The 23,578-nt window shown below is 35.9% G+C and overlaps 1 protein-coding gene and 1 long non-coding RNA gene across 12 annotated transcripts in view; one reads left to right on the top strand and one right to left on the bottom strand.

Annotated features, from left to right (window-relative positions):
- Positions 1-23,227, top strand: part of LOC112540945 (uncharacterized) — an 80,497-nt gene extending 57,270 nt beyond the window's left edge. Inside the window, exon 4 of the long non-coding RNA XR_015796265.1 lies at positions 22,752-23,227. This is a non-coding gene — a long non-coding RNA (uncharacterized LOC112540945). The remainder of the gene's footprint in view (positions 1-22,751) is intronic.
- The window catches only part of PDE7B (phosphodiesterase 7B), a 202,812-nt gene that overhangs the window by 47,754 nt on the left and 131,480 nt on the right, over positions 1-23,578 (bottom strand). For 5 of the 11 annotated variants that reach the window (XM_088141148.1, XM_088141137.1, XM_088141118.1 and 2 more), the window contains 2 exons: positions 15,280-15,345; positions 1,324-1,407 (listed from right to left, as the gene is read on the bottom strand). In XM_088141148.1, coding sequence (XP_087997274.1) covers positions 1,324-1,407; positions 15,280-15,345 — 150 coding nt within the window. Of the gene's footprint in view, positions 1-1,323; positions 1,408-3,329; positions 7,699-15,279; positions 15,346-23,578 lie in introns of those variants that run through there. The other 6 variants (XM_088141159.1, XM_007420910.4, XM_025168264.2 and 3 more) reach the window with 2 other exon arrangements.

Genomic DNA, 23,578 nt, shown 5'->3' with positions numbered 1-23,578 from the left:
AAAGCTTAGCACTGGTGTGATCACAATACATTTAACAAGACAAAATACTCCTGAATGATTATATTAAAAATATTAAATGTATAATACTACCCAATTAATGAATTTGCTCATAAACTCTAATCTGCCAGCTATTGTTTATTTTGTTATTTATATAGTTTTATATATGATTTTGTTTCTGTTTCTCTATCATGTAAACATGCATGAAAAATAGAAATTAGAGCTAAAATGAGTTTCTTTCCGTGATTTTTTTGCCATATGGATTACCTTTCCACTTGATCCATAAGGATGTTTAGAAATGACCTAACATTTTCAAAAATGTTTCCTAAGATACAATGAATGGAGGAATCATGAACACATGGAACTACTGTACAATTGAATGCCTTGATCTTTTGAAACATTTACACAAAGCCACAACTACATTGCCTGAAAAGTAGCTACTGTACTCAGTTGATCAAAAATGCAAAATAAGAGAAATAAAACAGTTTGCCAGTTTATGATGGTATAGTCCTGAATTTTTATTTAATGATGCATTGCAGAAAACAGATACAGGATACTGGTAAGTAATAAACGATATATGAGAAAACCTTTGAGATCTGTAGTATTAAAAATGTATGGTCATGTCTATATGATTTTTTTTTTACTTGTGATAGTCAAATATTTTCTTCTCCTTAAACCCCTCTATTTTCTCTCGCTTCACCTTAATTTAAGTAGTGTTATTATTAATAAGGCCCAGTAACTACTAATGATAATTTTATATAGTTTCCCAGAAAACCCACATGCTGCAATCTTTCCATCTCTCAAATCCATTCTCAGGACATGCTTCTTCCATTATGAGTTTCTAGAATTGCACATAACCATATTTTTCATCAATTTCCCCCTATTATTGATTCATTGACTGGCTTTTCTTTATGAGTTCAAGGCAGCACAGTTTGAAAGGAAGGGAATGAACTAGGAAGTCATCGCTGGATGGAGTTGATGAGACCCTTAAAAAGAGAGAGGTCCAAAGTTTAAAGAACTAAAGGTAACATACTGATAGCTGGGATGATTTGCAAGGATAGAAACATTTAGAGAGGTATGGTGAATAGGGTTGATATAAGTTCGTTTTAACTATATTTCCTTTTTAATATTTTTGTTATCTCCTTAATTTCTTTCTTTTAGTATTTCTTGTTCCTTTTCTGCACTCTAACATAATATTGCATACCCTGAAAGAAAACAATGTGATACATTCATGCAAGCATTTTCCATTTAATAAATTGGGAGAAAAAAACCACTTAAATACACTCCTTCCTTCTTGGAAGCATTTCCAATATATGCTCTACTTACTGTTAAGAAGACGGAAGTCTATGAATGGGTAGGAACCACGTCGCTCAGAAAGAACCCCTATCTGACCTCTCAGACGTGCATCTCCTGCAAAATATAATTGGGCCAATATTAGAAATACTTTTCCCCCCAAGAAATAAATAGTAACCATTATTTAAGAGTAAGATCAATTCAGAATGTTCTATGTAGAATATAAAGTTTCTAAAAGAAAAAACTTTATAGATTTATTAAACATATTTTTATACTGCCATGGAAAAACCTCCAATGCCTCCAGTACTATATAAAATACAATAAAACATAGAAAACAAAATAAGTTGGTTAAAAAATTACAAGCACTGCCATGAATAATGGAAGAGTACTATGATGAAGTATCAAATGCATATGCAAATAAAAGTATTTCAACATATGCCTAAAATAATAAACTTTTCTCTACAAACAAGCAATCCTTTTTCAATATCCAGAGGTTTTCCAGGGTAGACAGGGTTGAGAATTCTGGATCTATTTTTTAAAAAATTCGGGGTGGTTTCAAGAGATATGAGTATTCCACTTACATCACTCCTTAACCTTCCAGCTGCACAAAATTGATTTGCTTTTTCCCATCTTGACTGTTATACCCCCCCACCCCCACGAAAAACGTGATCTGAACTCTTGGTTCCTCCCACTTCAGTGATATTATCTCTTCGCCAGGCTCTCTGTGGCTTCAAGACAGGAGAAGTGCAGACACCCTTGTCCCAATGGTTAAGTCTAGATGATTAGTTCTCATTCTTCTTCTCTGGTAGAAAATGCTATATATTGGACTATATGCTAGGGATTATGGGAATTGTAAGAAGACAATTGTTACCAGCTAGGGAACACTTTCTTTCTTTGATTTTAGTCTGTTAGTTATGCAGCTGTAGGGAAGGTGGAATACTCTGTTGATAGCTTCCCATGTCTGGAACATCAGTGACAGACAAACATAATATAAAATCCAACATTTAAACCTCTGCGCTGCTTGGCTAGAGCTCAGTTGTCAAAGCAGAAATACTATTAGATCTGGACCAGGAGAGTGGTGTGGGGAAGATTTAAAACCTGTAATATTATTTCTTTCCTTTCCCCACCTTTTCTTCCTTTCCAGCCATTCTAATTGTCACATCTCCTGTTCCTACCATCACACCATCACCTCATCTTCTAGCTCCTCCAGAAAAGGCTATCTGTAGAAAACTCAGGCTTACTGAGCTGAATCCACGTGCTAGCTACAGGACGGACGTGCTCTTGTTGTAATAGGATTGAGCTAGCTTATTCTGGTGCTGCCTTTGTGACCTGAGGGGGCACTGATGGGGCAAAAAAAGGACCTGCTAGGCATTTGAGCTTCCTGATATAATCCAGCTTTAGGAAACATTTTTAAGATTTCTTCTGACGGAACTAGCTCAAACACATTTACATTTTTCATGTAAAAATGGAAATTAGAAGGATTCAAATGGGTAGGATCGGAGCCAAAATTTCTAGCACTTAGGACTGTGAAAATGTGCTTAAGTGTGACAATTCCTTCCAAAGCATTAAACATGGGTGAACTTGAAGATGCTTGGTAGAAATCCTGATAATTGGATATTAGTACTCAGGTACATTATGCAACGTTTTGCCCCAACTAATGATTACCAGAAGGAAAATAAAAGCTGAAAATTAATGTATGGAATTTAGCTTCTGAGGAAAAAGAATGTTCCCTACTTTGTGCATGAGGGAATAGGGTGGCTGTCTTGTTTTAGTGCAGAGAACATGCAGTGAGATATAACTAAATTGCTCACTTAGCAACAGATAATGCATGGGGTTTCTATGGCAACTTTGCAGCTAGGGCCTTTGTTAAATATTTCTAAAATGTTACATTATTGTCATGCATTTTATTAATTATGTAATTAATACATAATTGTCAGCCCTTCCTCTATGTTATAAAATGTTCATGTATCAATACGCAGACTGGAACTGGGGGAAGAAAAATGTGGTTATCACTGACATTTTGAGGAAAAGATCCAAACCTTCTAGCAGTTCCCTGTCAAAAGTCATCTCTCAGCCACTGCTGCCTCCTTCCATTTTTGAAACTCTGGTGCCAGACTCCGACCTTCTTGGTCGCATCAAGGAACCTGTTCTTTTCATTCTTCTCAAGGCACTCCACATAGATTTTAACAGATGAAATTTCACAAATAGTAATGAAAACAATGTATCAGCAGCATGCAATTTTGCCTGCTCAGCTTTTGCTTGATTCAACCACTGGCCTCATAGCAACCTTTTTATTTTCTGCTGTCAGCACAACTAACTCAGATGTCCACTTTTATTTCTCAACAAGACAAAAAGCTGAAGTAATGCCTTTGATAAAGATTGGGTTCAGTAAGGAATGTTAGCCATGGGAGGAAAATAGAAGGAAAGACATAACCTTGGAAAGAGGAGAGATAAAAGAGGTTAATTACAAATCTGAATTAGAAAAGTAAAAACGAAAGCATTACTTTAGGCCATGATCTGTCAGAAAATAATTCAGGGAAAGAAAATCTCTTATCAGAAAGCCAGCGGAACTTTGGCCCTGGAGGAGATTAACTATGTGTGACAAGATCATGTTGAGTTCTAAGCAAATGGCTTTTCTTTCCAAGCACATCTGTACAAAAGGACTTAAAAATAAATGTCCCTCAGACTAAACTGTTCTATATACATAACATAAAAAATCCTGTTTGGCTGAAGTGGACTGTGCTGCTTTAGGATGTAAATTGAGAACTTTCCTGTTTAGGCAGTTACGTCTAACAGCCAAAAACATGGAAGAAAAGCGGCTGATGTGAAGATATTTTTGTTTTCACATAAGGGGCTTTATCGGCACCAGAATACAAAGATGTGATTATATTATCTGTAGCTTGAATCTACCTATACAGAATAGTGATGTAGGATGACTACATTATACCATTCCAAAATAAAGGTAGAATATGAAAATTTTGGATGCACTCTTGCATTTAAGAAAGGACACTACAGACTTGCACAGCATGAAGAGAGCTGTTTTTCACTTTCACATACTTGCCAGGTGTTACTGGTTTTCATTCATATGATGAAGCATACACACAAAAAGAGGAGGATGGCATCTTCCAGAAACACTTGCAAAGGATCTTAGCCCAAAATTATGGTCTGTAACACAGAACTAGTTGATCAACTAGTGAATGCTGTTCCAATAATGGATTGTCAGATTCAGCAAGACAGTGTCAATCAATGTAATTCAGGCAACCACGCCCTCCTTAGTTCCCTCAAATTCTTGCAAATACCTTTTGTGAATGTGGAAAAAAAAAATTAAAAACTATCCTACAAATCATTTACAACTTGTAACAACTTGTAACATTTACAACTACTGTATGTCATTTCTTCTGGGCTTGTGGATTTTCTGAGTCACATATTGTAGCATATATTATGCACTGTGATTGTGCAATTAACGCAATCTGTACCTAATAACCTCTGTATAACCTCTTATTAAAGATAAACTTGGTGGTTTTCCTTTAGATAAATGAAATTGCTTTTTTTTTTTCCTCACACAACCTCTGCTGGAATTACAGCTGCGTTTTACAGGGCCTCAGTGATCATTAGTAATCTTCTCCCTTTTGGTTAACAGGATTTCCCCACTTTAAATGTCAATTAGTGTGGGAGAAGAGAATTCACCCATGTCTATGGAAGATGATGCCCGTATACAATCCCATCACAGTGTATTTGGTGACAGTCTAACAGCATGTTAACCTACATTTTTGAACTATGTGCCACTTTTCTTTGGGCCTAAGCCTTGTCTATTTCACTGATGTTTGTGTGTGTGTAGGAAATACTCATGCTATATATGTTAACATGGACAAGAGGGGATTGGTTAAGGATGCCTCATTTCACCTGACTAAAGAAAGACATCTTATAGGAAAGAAAAAAGAAAATGGGAAAAGAAAATCCAGCCAAGCCAACTATAAAACAGGTTGACTGGAAGAGTAAAATATGCTTTAGGAAAAATGAAAAGCTAAAATTCAGTTATATAAGTATCTTTCTAGAGGGGCATCAGCTGATTAAAAAAAGAATATGATACAAACACATTTAAAATTACATTCAGTTTTTCACACATACAAACCAACAGTAAGGGAAAGACTCAAAATAGCACTGAGCAGCATGCAAAAAAATGGTGTTCTTGTACTAAAAAAATGCAAATGTATTAAACAAACATAGGGATATTTGAATTCAACATGACTGGAAAGTATTCCAGCAGGAAATTTATTTATTTATTTATTTATTTATTTGCTTACTTACTTATTTATTTATTTATTATTTCAATGTATATGACTGCCCATCTCAAATACATAACTCTGGGCAACTAACAACAATTTCAGTAAAAGCTATATAAAAAAATAACAACAAAAATAAAATTGACAAACCATACTAAAAAAACCCATATGTACACAAACATATCAGGACCACATCGGTGCTCTAAAGCATTCTGATCCTGGTGTAAGAACATGTTTTCAAATGAAATGGCCTGGTTCTAAGAAATCAAGCAAACTGAAACAACTACCCAGGTTCTGATGTCATCAGTTTCAAATATGTTGCCTTCTAAAGTGAATCAGCTCCAGCAGAAAGGAGAGAGGCATATTTCAGTAATGAGTGTGGTATTGCACTTATTCCAACTGCAATAAAATGGCACAGTGAGTTTTCTCCCTTCCGTTTTGTTCTCCCCCCCCCGCCCCCTTTGCCAACTAACATATAACATATCCCGATGTCAAGAAGATGCTGTAATATCTGGCTCTTGCACAGCTTCTGTATTACCATTGCTACCTGTTGGAAAATCAAATCTTTAATTTTGTTTATTCTTCCAAGTGCCATCTGCTTTGGGAATGATGGTGGTGACAAGACTTCTTATTTCAAAACACTAGAAAAATATTCTTCTATCCTTCCTCCAATCATCTGGACTGGATCCTCTTTTTATTTGGGAAACCCCAAATCAGTGCTAAATCTACAGGAATTGAATATTTAAGTTGTAAGACTTGGGTTTCTGCAGAACATTTGGTAATGAAGGAAAGTAATACCTTGGAAAATATGATACTTATAAGTAATTCTCGTCTATTGGTACTTGTAAGTAAGTCAGTTGTAGTAGTCTAGAAAGATGGTGCTGTCTAGGATACAGAAGTAGCTTTCTGCTGATCTTGTAGCCTGGCACAAATCACCCTTTGAATTCTAATAAGGCTGTAAGCATTAATTGTGTTAATAAATTAATCAGCTAAGTCTTTATTTGTTTAATATAGTGGCAAACTGGGATCAATGGGAGCCTGAGCCTGACAAGAACACTTGCTTACTTAAAGCAATTTTGTCATGCCTGAGTTATCATAGTAAGGAATGTAAAGATAAACATTAAAGGATCTTAAAGTTTATTCCTATTGGGTGGTAATGCTCTTTCATTAAAATATGTTGCATTTTCAGCTGACACCAAAAGTAATCTATAGATTGCTTCTTATGATTTGTAACTTTGGTTCATTTCAATAAAAATGTCATGTGACCAATCTATTAAAATGTTCTTATTAATTGGCAACACTAGATTGAATAATAAGCCTTTGTATAATATATTTTATAGTACCTTGAATCCATTGTATAGTTATTTTAGTGTTATGCCCACCTCAGTTTGATTCTAAGATAACTGAATAGAAGATACTTGCCATTTACCTCCCACCTCTGCTGTACAAACTCTCTTTGACATAGGATCAAGTGTGAAGGATGCTACAGGAACTATTCCAAATCAGGTAAAAGTACTTCCAGTGTCTACTGATTCCTTCCTCCTCCTCCTCTTCCTCCTCCTCCAATGAATTTCCTTCTGCTCACTTCTTTTTGGATTAAGAAAAAATTTAAACTAATCAGGGAAAACTTTAATTCTCCAGATATAATTGAATTACAACTACAAACAGCCCTTGCCAGCATATCTAATAGTGAAGAATGTTGATACAGTTCAACAGCATCATGAAGGCTGCAAGTTCTGTACCTCTGCTAATCTTATAAAGAAGATTAGTATTTTTATTCCCATATTAATGAGCCACCAAGGTCGTCTTATGTGTTGCTGATTAAGGTAAGATCTGATCCAGGGTAAAAAAGAGCTTTTTCTCAACATACCATTTGTTTAAGTGGTTGCTGCTTTTTCAAAAGAAAGCAGAATGTTTCAGTTGCCAAAGATTTCCTCTCTTCGTTAAGCTGATGTACGTACAAAATGCTAATAACCCAGTTTCTGGCCTTTTAAATATTCTTCTTTGAACTTTTTAATTTATCTCAGATCTTTGATATAATGATTTAGAATTGCATGTTTAGAGGACTGTAGTACCTATACAAAGAGAAGCTGAGAGTGTCACATTGTGTCAGCAAGAAGGAACAAGCAAGTTGCAATGTCTGATCGCTCCATTCAAAATAAGTCATTGAGACAGAGATTCTTGTGTTCAGACTCTTCACCCAGTGAAGAGAAATCAGAAGTGCACTTATGTTTGGAACATGTTGCTCAAAAATTAAATAAAAAATAAAAAAAATCAGAAGTTCCTAGTTACTTCCATAATTCTTCAGCTTAAGAACCAAGGACATTCTGGCTTGCAGACAGTAACCTCTTCAGATAATAGATTTTGTGTTCACTTGTATTCTAGACAGTATATGCACCAAGGGAAATAGCTAAACAACAGCTGGCATTTCAAGCTGTAATCAGACTCCTAAATTACTTGTTTTACACCAAATTTTCCTCAAAGGCTGATGTGCTACACACTTTGCATTTAAATGACATCACCACAAAATTTGATCCATAGCATCTCTTTCCTTAATGCTTAAAATTACATGCATGCAATTAAAGTTCTGCCTGGTTTGACCCTTAATATGGCTGAATACAGGTTTTGTAAAAGGAAAATGTTCTAGCTTGGCCATTTGTCTAATTAACATGGAGACTGACACACATTTAAACTAGAACTATAAAATAGTGACTTTGTTTCTTATTCAAACACAGCTCCACAAAACAGAAATGCATACATCCAGACAGATTATCAATCATATTCTACTAACAACTAAGTAAACTGTATTTAGACTTATTTTCTTTGTACTAAAGCACACCAAAACTATTATATGTAACCCTGGGATGGGTATCAACTCTTCTATCATTATTTGTTATGTTTCCTTTTTATATTAAATTAATAATTTTATGCATTGGGAATGCAGTGGAAGACACATTTTCCTTTCGTTTTTTTGCCTGAAACTTCTGTATTAACCCAAGAATTGTTTTAAACATTTATTCAACAAGCTCTTAGTTGTTCTATAACATTCCCCAATACCTCTTCACATTTTATGCAAGCAACAAGACAGCCAAGAGATTTCGGGGGTGAAGTTTCACTTTTTTACGTACCACTTTGAATTCGAAAGCAAAGTAGTCTCAGGTCAAGCCTTTCTGGCAACCGTGTGCCAAGAGAACATATCAGACACAGTCCTTGACTCACCACATCCTCCTGCCACTTGCACAATGCCAAATGTTTTTCCAATTACTCTGTTGCCCTGATTGCCCATACTTCATAAGGCACAGGTCATAGTTGAAAAAACAGTAAGGATATTTATTTTGGCAGGAAAACCCTGTAATCATATCCCTGTGCTTTATTCCATTCCAGACAATAGATATTCTTGTGACTATGCTATTTTTCTTTTTTTCTTTTTGGATGGGATGCTCATGCAAAATGGACAGATAGTTTAAAATGCCTAGATGGAAAAGCTCTGCAGTTCTTGAAGTAATTTAACCAATAGTTGCTTCTGGGCTAGATCTCTGAAACTGTGACCCCACCTTACATAAGCCAACGGCTTGCCAATTAAAGTGTGTAAAAGCGCATAACTGCACAATATTGAATACAACTGGAGAATTAGAAGGCTGCTAAATGTAGCCTATTTTAGAATCTGGAAACATGTGAAATATATGCATAATTCTGGTATACATAATTGCTTTTCTGCATGGTAGGTACGTAAGCTGCCTCATTGGCTTGACTGATGTCATGACACAGGTGTCACCATCTGGGCTTTCCCCCCTGCCCTCCAGATGCCCGTGGTCAGTGCTGCTTAAAAACAAACAAAGTTAGCAAAACAGAAGATCTTATTTGGCACTGCCAACATTTTGTTTAGTTTGGTTTTAGGTAAGACCCAATGGCAGCCATGTATTTGTGATGCAGAATAATAGTTGACAGTCAGTTCAGAAGACATAACATAGGCTTGAATGTAGGCATTTTTCAATTTATATAAAGCAAAGAGCGTTTCACATACTGTATATATCATCCAAAAGCTCATACTGTTAGGTTAATAAACACCCTAAAATGAAGATGATTAATAGTGGTATCTTCAGAAAAGTACAGATACTAGTATTACTAGTTGAAGTAATCTGAATATAGCCTGTTTTGGGTTTTAATTATTATTTAACAAAACAATCTTTAAACTAAAAACAAAAATTCTTTAAGAATTAGAAAACAGGTAACCCCACACAAACTAAAAATACAAACTATGAAAGAAAAGAAAAAAAATCTACATTATATTTTGTACTTATCAATAGTCACTGGTTTACTAATAAATACACTACTATAATATAATTAGTGCAAAATACTGTGGTAAAATATCACAAAATCTCTGCCATAATAACACATATTGCTGCATCCTTTGATTAGTGGAAAATATTGCTTTTTCTAAAACAGATAGATCATGTATTTCCAACAACCATTCCTTGACATGTGGAATAATATCACATTTCCAATTTCTCAATATGGCCTGCTAAAAAATTAATCAGGAATCAGTGTGACATAGTTGACTTTAAAAACTTTCATTAATGGTTTTTAATTAAAATGGCCAGGCCATCTGACCAAGATGAACAAATAAAACTGAGTAACAGGGAATTAAATCTTCACTAGAGTCTTGAATGGAATCATGTAAGACAAAGGAAAGAACAGAAGACATCACCTAAGACCTAGACACTTAAGGTTATATGGGAGCTCTTTTCAAACCAACTTCCTTTGATAGCAGGTGATTGTTTAGCTAATTCTTCATTAGTTAAATTGCTTTCCCTTTTAAAAGACTTTGACAAGATTTTACCTTGGTCATTTGGTATTTTGCATGGATGGCTACCATCAGCTTTATATGTTGCCTGAAGCATCTTGGAGGAAAGGCTAGCTAAATATGTAATAAATAAACACATAATCAGCACCTGATCTGGACTGCAATAACCTGGAAGATAGCAGGAGATACAGTTTTCTGTATAGCTTACCTACTATGCAGGATCGAGTGCTTATATGGATTTTTGCAGCCCAAATCTAGCAGCCTTACTTGATCAGACCTCTCCAATGCAGGAAGTCTGTTACACCCACTCCTTGTTTAGCGATCAAGTTCTGTTCCCATGACCAGGTTGTTAAGCAAAATGGTCACTAAGTGAACACGTGACTGACAGAGAGAGGGAGAGATGCTGTGAAGATCACTGGTTGCTGCTGTCTCATTCAGATAAAGTTCTTGTGCAGCTATGCCAGCGTTACTCTCACTCCAGCAGATGATGTTGATGGGCACATGAAATTTGGTCGTAAATGCATGCATTGGTCAGAAAATGAATTTTTTTACTACCACTGTATTTGCAAATGGTCGTTAACTGAGGTAGTCACTAAACAAGAAGTGGGTGTATATTCATATATCAGCCATTGGTCATGACCTAACTGATAAAACAGAAGTATGTGAAAGGGACTATTAAATATGGTAAACCTGATTAAATAGATGGAGTTATTGGCTCTATAAGGCAATTTCTCTCTCTATAGTGAAGAACTTTGTGTTGAACTGTTTCTTCAGGCATGTGATCTGCAGTAACTTGCTCTTTTTTACATATACATAACTTTTATTGAAAGTTTTAACAACAATAGTAAGAACTAATACAAACTAAAACAGAACAAAAGAGAAGAAAGAAAGGGAGGAAAAAAGGAAGTGCAGAAAGAAAAAAAGAGAAGAAAAAGAGAAAGGAAAAAAGATACTGTATAAAGAAAGATATAAAGAAGTGGTTTCCAATCTTCTTCACAGTAATTATAAGTACAATTATATTTTAACTTCTCTCTCTAATGTTACATCATGACTCTCTTCTTTCTATAGCCTATCCTGCCTAATCATCAAAACCACAAATCATAAGTTCATTTTTTACACAAAAAGTCCATAAGGGGTTTCCTGTCACCAATAAAAGTGGATACTGTCTTTTCTCAATTTAGCTATTTCAGCAAGTTCTGTCATTTTCACCAACCATTCCTCCATTGTAGATATTGCCCAATCTTTTAATTTTTGTGCATAGAATAATCTCGCTGCAGTTATCATATATTCAAACAATGTTCCATGACTCTTTTCTAACTGCTTATCCATTAGTCCCAGGAGTAAAAGTTCTGGTTTCAACTGAATGTTAATCTTTAAAATCCTCTGAATCACAGTATGTATTTGAGCCCAAAATTTCCTAGCTTTTTTACACATCCACCAAGCATGATAAAATGACCCTTTTTGTTGTTCACATTTCCAACATAAATTTGAAGTACCTTTATACATTCTGAATAATTTTTCTGGTGTCATATACCTATGGGACATCATTTTATAAGAATTATCCTTAAGATTATAACATAATGTAAATTTCAATCCTTTCAACCACATATTTTCCCATTATTCCATTTGTATATTATAACCAAAGTTTTTAGCCCACTTTATCTTACATTCTTTGACCTGTTCTTCTGTTTCAAATTTCAATAAAAGCTTATACATATTAGCAATTACATGTTCATCATTCATACACAATTCCATTTAAAATTCTGTCTTACTTTGTTCAGTACCATGAATTCTTTTCTCTACTTTAAATCTTTCTGATAACTGTAAATAAGGAAAACATTGAGAACTATGTCCTTCTCTCATCAATTGTTCTCTTGATTTTATTTTATATTCCCCTTGATAAAATTTTAGTATTTCACAATACATTAACATTTATTTCTGTCGCTAAGTGATGCAGTCGTAAAGTGTGACATTACATGACTGTGCTGCTTAGCAACGAAATTCTGGCACTTCTGGTTGCCATCATTAAGTGAATCCCATGCCATCGTTAAGTGCAATATCACGTGGTCACTGTTTGTGACCTCCTGCCAGCTTCACCATTGACTTTGTTTGTAGGAAGGTGGCAAAGCAGGTCGCAAATGGCAATCACATGACCGTGGGGTGCTGTAACAGTCATAAATTCAAATGGTCACTGAACAAGTGGTCGTTAACTCAGGACCACCTGTAATAGTTTTGCAGATGCAAAAACGGTTAACGAGGATAATTCCACTTCTCCGGGGCCAGCTGATATGTATTTTATATAAGCTTATGTTATTTCATTAGTGTATTTATTTATTTGTTTATCTTCATCTTGCTAGTCATATGTTTATGACAAAGGCAAATATTTGTCCATTATGTGAAAAAAATAATGACATTGCATTTCTCATAAAATTAGCTACAGTTGCCTCTGTCTCTGAGTTTCATCTATGTACTTTTTAATATATTTATACTTAAAAGATGTCATGCCCACAGTGGAGCTCCTCTTCAGAAGATAAAGGTGAACCTTTCCAAGCTACATGTCCTGCTTTAGGAAGAGAGGTGGAGACTCAGAAAGCTAGAACTGAAGGTACCACTACTGAGTCAGATGCAGAAATTACAGCCTTGTCAAACTCATAAAGTGGAAGAATCAGAGCAAACTAAATGTATTCTCCATATATTTAAAAACTATTATATATTATTACAAAACTATTATTGGCAGCAATCTTTGGAGTGTTTCTGGGGCCACCTACAGCCTACTCCTATTTTAACCATTTGGTAGAGCCATTCTGGAGTAGCATCTAGATTGGCTTCATAGCTGTACCCAGTTAAACTACTGCTAGCCTTTCACAATTTAGTTACTAGAACAAGTATCACAACTAAATCATAAACCTAGAGAATGTTCCAGAGCCATCATTCTCAAAACAGAATGTTCTCGATGCCAGCTTAAGATTAATTCGTTCACCAAGTCATTCCCTTAAAATAGTACTGTATTGCCTTCTGATCTAGTTCAATATTGTCCTATTAATTTATAATTTTATAGCTTTAAATATATTATTGAATATATTAATAACTAAAACATTAATACTTATTAATGTTAATAAAGAAAAGTCTTAAATTTTATTATCACACATTATTTAAACGCCATAGCTTTATATAAATCAGTGTTTCTCAACCTTGGCAGGTTGAAGATGTGTGGACTTCAACTTCCAGAATTCCCTAGCCAGCATGGCTGGCTGGGGAATTCTGGGAGTTGAAGTCCACACATCTTCAAGCTGCCAAGGTTGAGAAACACTGATATAAATGTTTAAATATCATTTTAGAGGCTTTTTATTTAATTATTTTTGTTTTAACCGATTGGATTTATTGAACTCTCCCCCAATTTGGGATACAAAACTGAATAGTGAATCCCAACATTTATCACTGAAAACCAGGTGAGACTTCAACAAACAAACAAACAAACAAACAAACAAATCTTTCACTTTCTTTGTCTTGCCAAGGTAATGTGGCAGAAAGAAATAACTCTGGCCCTGTTCCACCAAGTAAAGCAAAGGAGGAATCCCACTTTAAAATTAAGAATGGGGCACCAGTGGGATGTCGCTCCTGCCTCCAAGATGGCTGCCTGCTTTCTGACATCCTTTGAAGCCACCAGCAGTGGACAGGAAAAAATCTACTCACTGTTTGCACCTAGTTTACTGCTTTCCTTTCCTGTCCCCTGCTTTCTATCTAATTGGGGAAGATCTGTGTTTAAAGGAAAGACATCAGTTACAATGAGGTCTGGTTTAGGAAAGCTAATTTATCAAAAATATTTGAAGCCATAAAGCTAGTTCCTTTGCCTGGCAAGATTAGGACGGCATCTTCATTCATCCTGGACTCTTTGTTTATTACAGGGCTGGACAACAACTTGGATTCAAAGGGGAAAAGGTGAAGCACCTGTTGCCTGCTGTTTAAAGAAACAGCTTTTTTTCTTGGGTTTGTGTGGCTACTGCCACATGCTGCAAGAAAGACATGTTTGGTTTAAGAGATGTTATGTGCAATGATAAAATGATATCAAAGAAATTTAATCTGCGTTAGATCAGAAGACTGAAACTCTCCTGCAGTATCTCTGAAATTTGATCAGACTATCTCAGTCCCCACTATTGTCTGAAAAAGGTATTTGCAATTTCACATAAATCAACCTTCAGATAGGTTGGATTCCAACTTCTATAATCTTCCAGTCAGCTTAGTTAATTATCATGCTGGTGTAGAGAGTAAGGAAGATAATCTTGACAGAAATATGCAACAACTGTTACCTAGATAAAAGGGGCTGAAACATTTTTAAGTCCAGAGCAACGAGACCCCATTTGGAAGTGCTAATTCACTGGAGTATAAAGAGGAGAAGGAAGAGGTACAGCATAATCAGACTTTCAAGGTTTTGTTATTATAGCTAATCTTAATAAAAATAGTTTTAGCCTTTCTGTGGAGTTGATTTCCTGGTCTGTGAGCGTGACATGTTGGCTGACATGTCATTTGACATGGTGGCTGGGGGATTATGGGAGATACAATCCAACATATCCAGAAGACACCATGTAAGGGGAAAGCTAACATTAAAGCTTTTTATAGCAGGTGTTAGAAACCTTTTTCTATAAGGTTCTCAATTTAATTTCATACAGCCGTACATGACTGAGAGCCAGACCTCTCCATCATCTTACCACATTGCAACCTTAATCACTTTTGTCTACAGTGCGATGTTGTTTTCCCCAGGGATCACTTAGTACTGGTTTTGACTCCACCAACCATCATGCAGCCCCAAGAGATCTTCTCTGAGGACCTGCCACTTGGCAGTACAACAGATTTTGGAATGATCTATGGCCTTCCAGATATTCTGTAATTCCCAGCATCACTTACCATGGGCCAGACTGCCTGAGATTGCTGGGACTTGCAATTCAGCAACACCTAAGAGGATCATCCAATCTACAAAATGAAAAGTTAAGAGTTTGAAGTGGGGAGGGGGAAAATAGTGTTTTGAGGAATTGTGTAACTACCTTAGTAGAATCCTTTGAGAGCCATTGATTCAGACCTAAAGTACTGTTAGCTCAGGAAAGTAATATAAGGTAGTACCATTAGTGTAGATAACCAACAAAATAAATATTTACATGTTGTTTACTCTTTTTGGAATGATTGTAACACTGTGCCTAGCACTGTTTTAAACAGCTGGAGAAATATCATATATCAAGCAAGAATAGGCAAGAATATTGCAGTTATAAAAGTTACAGCATGATTGTTGTAGGAGAGAGAAATTTAAATTGTACTGCCTGGAACATGATGTTCTTTTGCATGTTGTGGTTATTGTACCCTCTTTAAAATGTCTTGTCACGTGGACAAAAAATAAGATATAATCCAGCTGCTCTGAAACTATAGGGCAGATTTAACATCTCTCTTTTGTGTGAAAATCTATTGGGGGGGGGGAGCTTTATAATTGTGTTCTTTTAATAATAATTTACATGATATTACAACTGTCACCGAATGCTGAGAAAATCCTGCTCTCTCCCCCACCCCAATTACATTGCCTCCTATTTCTTTGACAATCTTTACAAGAAATCATGCTTAAAAAGATCACATTCTATAAATGGTCTTTGTTGCCAAAGAAAGAATAAGAGAGAAAAGACAAGAAGTCAATAAATGGAAGGATTACTTTGCTGCAAAATGCATGGATACTGATCTCCCACTTAGAACCCCACTTTCTTTGCTATATCCTGTGCAATGAAAAAAATATTAGGAGTAAACGTTTGTTACTGTAGGAAGTCACAAAGGAGACAGGGAAGCAACAGTCGGTTTGAATTCATTTTTAAGAAAGTCTACATTGTCATTTTTTATGACTGCGTCCTGAGTTGCTCTTCATGGAAGAAATATCAATAAACTGTCCTTTTGGCAATAAGACCCACTCCCCTTCACTGTATGGACACTAATGGTCATATCTTCTTTAAAAAAAATATAACTGCCATGTTTTCCCCACAATATCCTAAAGCAGGGATGTGCAAACATTTAGTCCTTGGCCTAATTTCATACAACCTTCAGATTAACTTTAAAGCACACGGCAAACGAGCAATTCAGACCTCTAGCAAAATCAGTCTTCTTCCCAGGCAGCCCACGCTTGAGAGGGAAGCAAAACAAAAACAGACAAACAAAAAAGCTACTACAGTATAAGGAAGAGAGACAGAGAGAGGACAAAAACCTGGATCCTTCCAGCACTTTGGGCTCAATCTCAGCAACTTGCATCTCATCTACCATGGACTGAACCATGTGGAATGGGACACTGGGAGCTGTTGCGGGAAAAGGAAATTGCTCAAAACCAGGTTTGGGATACTCAGTTAACATGAGGAAGTACACAGAATGTCAAGAGCAGTCCACATGCCTCATCCCATTTGTTTAGAGAGATTTAGGGATTTTGGTGTAGAAATTGTTCTTTGATCCTTTGCAAGGAATCGTTCATGAGCTCTAGGCTGTAAATGATTTTTTATCAATCACATGCATATTATTTGCCATTAAAAACATCCTTAGGGAGATTGTTCCATCTACACCCCCTCAAAAGAGGAAATTTAAGTTTCACAATGAAACTTAAAACTTGGTATATGAGACAATGACTTAGAAAGAGATCCCATGAAATTATATCACTTAAATTATATACAAGACCCTTTTTTCATAAAATGTAAGATTGAAAGACAAATATTAACTTTGAAGGAATTTCAGTGGTGAGTTTATGTGTATATGGCATATAGCAGAGATGTACAATGCTTTGGCCTTTGGTGTGTTAAAGCCACATACCAACTAGTGATTTGGGCCAAAGTAACCCAGCTGGCTTTGTGCCTAAGGCAGGACTAGAACGCCTGTTCTCTAACCTCTACCTTTAACACCAAACTGGCTCTCATGAAGTATACTAGGCCAACTCAAAGATTGCAAAAAGGGAAGAAGTTAGGAAATTTGGGGGGGGGGGATGATTATATTAAAAACATGAAGCCCAGATCAATTTTATATTTGTATATTTATATTTTCAGAAATGATGGCTGAGCCATTGTTGGTCCCTTTTTTCAGTTAACAGTTTTTGGAGCAGTCTTGGCCATGACCCAAAACCACTGCAGAACTGAATAGGAACTAGTTCAATAACTGTTTTTTCCTTCCACGTTCCCTGTTAAGACTCTGATTATGCAGTCTTCAGTATCATGAAGCTGATTTTGTTGTTGTTCTACTCTTTTTATAAAATCATGCTTAAGTAAAGAGACTAGCAGTTTGGGAACTTGAGTGACTTTTGACTTGTTCTAAGGAGGATATTGCCTATTTCCGATTTTGAAAAATTCCTTGCAGCCAAACATCACTACTTTTAACTTCTGATTTAATGGTGCTTTTAAGACAATCTCCTTTTCATTTACTCCCACAGCGTTGTATTCATTCTTTCTTATTTCAAAGGAATGCTTACAATTTTGTGGTATTATGAAAACCCCAATTAGTGATCCACAAGATGTGTTGAAAACCAGCGCCTAAGGTGTGACACAAATATTTGGTGGTAGATTTCCAGAAGTCTGGAAAAATATCTCTCTTAAAAGAAACATTTAAGAATTGAGTCATTGGAGTCTGACCAGGAAATGCTGTTAGAAATAATTCCTCTAATAGTTAATGAATGTCTGTCTACTGGAAAAGGTACAATGTCTTCTGTGTACAAAGCAGGATATTGGAGCTTCCTTTCATCGTGGAGAGACTTTCTGCTAAGTTGATGTTGTTTACCATCATCAGCCTGGTTTGGTGACTGAGAAATCATTTCCAGTTGTTGATTAACAGGCTCTTTTTCACCATTGGACAACTCTTAAATTATTGTTTATAAGCAGTGGGTTTTATTCAGTAGAGAGAATGCTTGATCCTGCTATTATATGCTTACAGATGCTGATTTTGTTTAAATATAAATTTAAACTGAATTGTCAAGGATTGTACTGTTTGCATTTCGTGACATTTGACCTTACTGTTCACTTTTCAGTTCTTTCTAAGCTTCTCTCTGAGTGTACGTGTATACTTGCATATACTTACTATCTGAGGATAACACTGTATGAATTTCATCAACAAAATCTTACCCCATATAGATATGTTAAAAATCATGACATTATCAGCTTATAAAACAAAGCAACAATCCACATTAAAACCTACTCTGTTTAAATCAGTAGCTACTGGCATTAAATGGAAACAAAAGCCTTGGCAAAAGAGATCATCCAGTCAGGACGAAGAGGTATTTCACTACTACCAGCTCATTCCCAATCTAAACTGCAGCAAAAAGCATATCAAAAGTATGCACTGCCATATGGATTGGGATTGTAACATAGTAAGATAGCCCCATGTTGTCATGGCAGCTGTTAAGTCCATAGTTGGTCCTCCCTCCCAACTCCATTGCTATGTAGGAAATGAGACCTACTATTTGTCTTCAAGAGCCATTATCTCTAGCTGCACATAACTACAGAGAACCAGTTTGGTGTAGTGGTTAAGGCATCAGGCTAGAAACTGGAAGACCGGGAGTTCTAGTCCTATCTTAGGCACAAAGCCAGCTGGGTGACCTTGGGCCAGTCCCTCTCTCAGCCCTACGAAGCAGCCAAGGGCAAACCACGTCTGAAACCTTGCCAAGAAAACTGCAGGAACATCTCCCAGCAGTCGCCAGCAGCAGTCAACACTGACTCGAAGGCACACACACAGACATATCTGTAAGGGAGATTGCAGGTTGAGTGATACAAGATCCTGTTCTGTTTTTCTGACCCAAAATGATGAACAATATTTCAAAACACCCTCACAGATTAATTGGTTTAGAAATAGAACTCCTGTGGATAATATCCCACTTGATTGTCCAACTGATGCTAATGTTATTGCTCTGAATATTGTTTTTCTGGTCCAAAATGAGGAACAATACTTCAAAACTGCCTCACAGATTGATTTTCTAGTTGGAGGTAGAAAACTTGATAATTCAGTTTATATATAAACAGAGTGGATAACACCTGCTACTGATGCTAATGTTGCTCTGAATTAGAGCAATGTGTCCCAGTCTGCCTAGCCAGGTCTGACTAATATATATAGTTCAATAATGGGTGAATGCTTTTTTATTACAAATTGATCTGATATTAAAGAACAAACCAATCAGGGAGGGCAGTCTGACATAACTGCCTAGAATTAGAAAGAGAAATACCCTTCAGCTCTCTGAAGCCTTTTCTTTCCTGGTTCATTCTTATGATATGTAAAGTGTTATAAGGAATATATCAGAGAATGGAAATCTAGCAGACAAAGGAAACCTCAATTGTTCATGAAAACAGAGGACACACAGATCCAACGGACAGACTTGGAGAAGACAAATAGGAAGTATAAAGCAAGAAAATTAGGACCAAGAAGGTAAAGAATGTAAAACTGCTATCTAAATATAAGTAAACTGATGAGTTACTCTATTCTAATAAAGCAAGAAAGGAGAGAAAAGGTTACAAGATAAGCTAACATTTAAGGATTATCTGACAAAATTCTTCATTAAGGATATGTGTTTTGTTTCAAACTGTATTCTTGTGGGAAATATTTGAAACATTTAAAATGTTCACACCATGAAAACAATGTGAACTTAGAGTAAGCCCCTTGCTACTTCTTTTGTTCCTCAGAATGCCAAGAGTAGTTGGGGGTGACAGGTTTTGTTTACGGAAAAGAGCTACCCAACGCACAGAAAAAATGATCCAAGGGATGATTTTAAAACATGTTTAAAATATTAATTCATTATAGAAAAGAGTTGAAATAGAAACAGAAAATCAGTTAGAATTAGTTATCAGAATGCCCCTGCTCTTCTCAATAAATAAGTGTTTTTCGGTTCTTTAAGTAAATACTTAGATGTTCAGCCAACAAACTAGCTGGACAAAATAGTTAATTTCAACTACATTCTTTTAATTAACATGTTCCCGCCTGGAGGTAAGCAAACCAGGCCTAAATTGTACTTGCTGTGCTATTTATTTCCCTTCCTATATCATCATCATCATCATCATCATCATCTTCATCCTCCTCCTCCTCCCCATGGCCAATTTTTCAGCAGTTTGGCAGTTGATACTCAGCATAAGCTATCATCTCAACTACTTAGCAAGTTCAAGCAATATATTTGGTATGCTTTTTTATTATAGCTAAGTACTGCTGTCCTTGCATAAATAAATAAAATATCCTAACAAAGCAGCAAAAGACCCACCAAAACAAAAGAAAAATATAGTAATTACCTCCAGCTCTACAACTAGCAAACAAAGCCATTCTGAAAGCTCATCAGCAGAACCAAAGACTGAACAAAAGCTCAGCAATAATCCTGTCACATCCCCAAGTATAGGGCATAAGAGTGTACACAAAGTATACATTTACCACAAATCAACACAGAAGTCTTCACATTTTTAAATGCATCCTTTAAAGTGAGTATCAACAATGTATAAGAGCATGGATAGAATGCACAACCCCAAAGTTTAACAAACTAGCCAAACACAGAGCCCTTTCATTTTAAAATACAACTTAAAAGCTCCACAAAGCAAAAGACCATGAACACAAAGGACCTCTCCAAAGCTCAACAATACAGCTCCAACAGGGCTTCCAGTAATGACGTGGCGAGTTAGACATCTAAAGTAGTGAGGATGGAATTACAGCTGGAATCAGTGGCCAGAGGATGGATCCTGGCTGCGAAATCTCTCCAGAGAAAGGAGAGTTCATGGGATCACCCTCATGTATTTTGGACAGCTGCTATTCATGAGCAGACTGCAGGAACTGGAGTTTTTGCAGTTGGCTGGTGAGTGAGTAGCTGGGAGTAGAGGGATCCCAACTATGCCCATAGTCGTAACATAGCCTATATGGACATAAAGCTCGTTGGAGCCTCATTTCTTAATCACCTGTGATGGAATGGCATCACCTTTGGAATTATCTTTTTACTACTTTTCAAATATTAAGAACCTTTGGAATGGCAAGTTTGATGGCATTCACTGGGTGAGTTTTCTTAATGAAAGTATCCTTAATGAAAGAAGTTTTTAAGTACAAGTTTAAGGATGTAGCAATTTTGAGAATAAATGGCAAAAGGGTGATTAGAGTGTTATTTTTGGAATGTTATAAACAGATTAAAGATCTAGATGGACTTGAAATGAGATTTTGAAATTAACTGAAAGAGTCCTTCCTGTGGGAAATAGTGGATGTTTTGAATTCCAGGAAAAAAAAAAATGATAGGATGGGATTTTGAAGATTGGACACTAGAGGGAGTCAGAAGGAAATAAAGATTCTAATTAAAGGAGAAGAACAGCTATTTGATTTGTTAATGCAGAATAGAGCAAAATACTTTAACGTCAGATGTATTGAAGGATCTATCTATCTATCTATCTATCTATCTATCTATCTATCTATCTCACATTTATATTTGTGAACAATGAATTCAGAACTTAATTTTAAGAATGTCTGTCATCATAGATAGACCATGTGTGATGGTATCATGGAAGAGGAACAAGTTCTACCGGATTAGATGGAAATAGATATGAACATGGATTTAAAAATGACTGGCTACAAGAATTATCTAAAAAAAGATGAAATACTGGATATACAAATGAAACCGGCTGATGTTTTAATAATTAAAAGGGTCATATAATAACAAACCAGGAGAGTGACTTGGATAATTTTCCTATATTGGATTTACAAAGGAGACCTGTTGAAGTTTTGAAAGACTTGGTGAGAAGGACAAAGGAAAAAAAAAAGAAAAGAAATCAAGTTCTAGGACATTATTTGAAGGAATTAAAGACTATGATGGTTAAAAGTAAAGGGAAGGAATATAAAGTTGGTTTATTTGATTAAGGTTAAAATAGGTGTTATTTCTAGTAATCCTTAATGGACTTTTACTGACCAGGACTGAATGACAAGGTTTTAAGGATTTGTCTATAGATAAGAGATGTGATATGGGATGACGAGATTGTTGTATTTTAAGAGAAAATCACAAATTAAAATTATTTATACTTGTTGTGATGAAGGGGAAAGTTACTTCTTTATATTTTCTTTTCTTTCTTTGTTCTATTCTTCTTTTCTTTCTTTCCTATGCTTTCTTTTATATATTTCTTTTCTTTTCTTTTCTTTTCTTTTTTGCACTTTCTATTTTTCTATTTTTTATATTTTGGAGTCTGTATTAGCTTTTATCTGTATAATCTTAAATAAAATTATTTTTAAAAAATGCAGCTCTACCTTACAAACTTTAAACAAAGTCTGAATGCTCAACACTGAACTCTGCATTCACAGTTCTACAGTGTTAGCAGGGTTTGTGTATAAAGCACACAGTTCATGTATATACAGACATCTTTTAATGCTCCGCCCTTCTTTTGCAGGCAAAATGAAACACAGCACACTACAGGTGTAACCTATCCACTTAGTTGCAAATATGAATGCTACTTTCATAGAAGATTCTGATTAATTCTGCCTAATTGTATCATTGGAGCCATGACTGAATACCCGCTATGTTGCTAAAAGCTCTGGATTATACCATGTTGTATCCAAGAGCCAAATAGTAGCATCAGAAGACTATCAATCCATATAGAAGCTTCTCTGTTGTATATTTACAAAGAAATTCACATACTGGCTCACAAAGAATTTATTCCTGCTTTTATGTGGTCAAGGAAGATTTTAGCCTTGCTAAAAGTGTTCTAGATCTTGTTCTCTATTTCTCCCTCAAGATTTTATGTGTTGGCTAGCTACCATTTCCTTGTGCCAGGAAGGAAACAGTTACCAAGTGGTTCAGATGTACAGTATATCGCTTTCAAGCTCCCAAATGACCTGATTACTTTGTTGTAAAAACAATAAACAAAACAACAAACAAAAGAAAAGTATTATTTGAGTTTATTCTTTTTTTTTTATTTTATACATAGGCTTATCCCCGCCCATCTCCCCAGGGGGACTCTGGGCAGTTTACATCAAATTAAAACAATAAATACATGATTAAAATTTATAAAAAGATAAACACATCTACACAGATGGAAAGAAGAGAAAAAAAATCCAAGAGGCCGATGGAAGCCACACTAGGCCTCTAGGGGGCTAGCCAACCCCATTTCTGACAACCTCCCTCCCCGCCCCAGGCCAGATGGCAGAGCCAGGTCTTCAAATCCCTCCGAAAGGCTGGGAGTGAGGGGGCCTGTCTCACCTCCGGGGGCAAGATGTT

Source organism: Python bivittatus, unplaced genomic scaffold, assembly GCF_059951505.1.
Source record: "Python bivittatus isolate LINGU-HERP-01145 unplaced genomic scaffold, Pbiv_v1 ctg000020_np1212, whole genome shotgun sequence".
NCBI classification, from domain to species: Eukaryota; Metazoa; Chordata; class Lepidosauria; order Squamata; family Pythonidae; genus Python; species Python bivittatus.
This window is presented reverse-complemented; position numbering and strand designations above follow the sequence as displayed.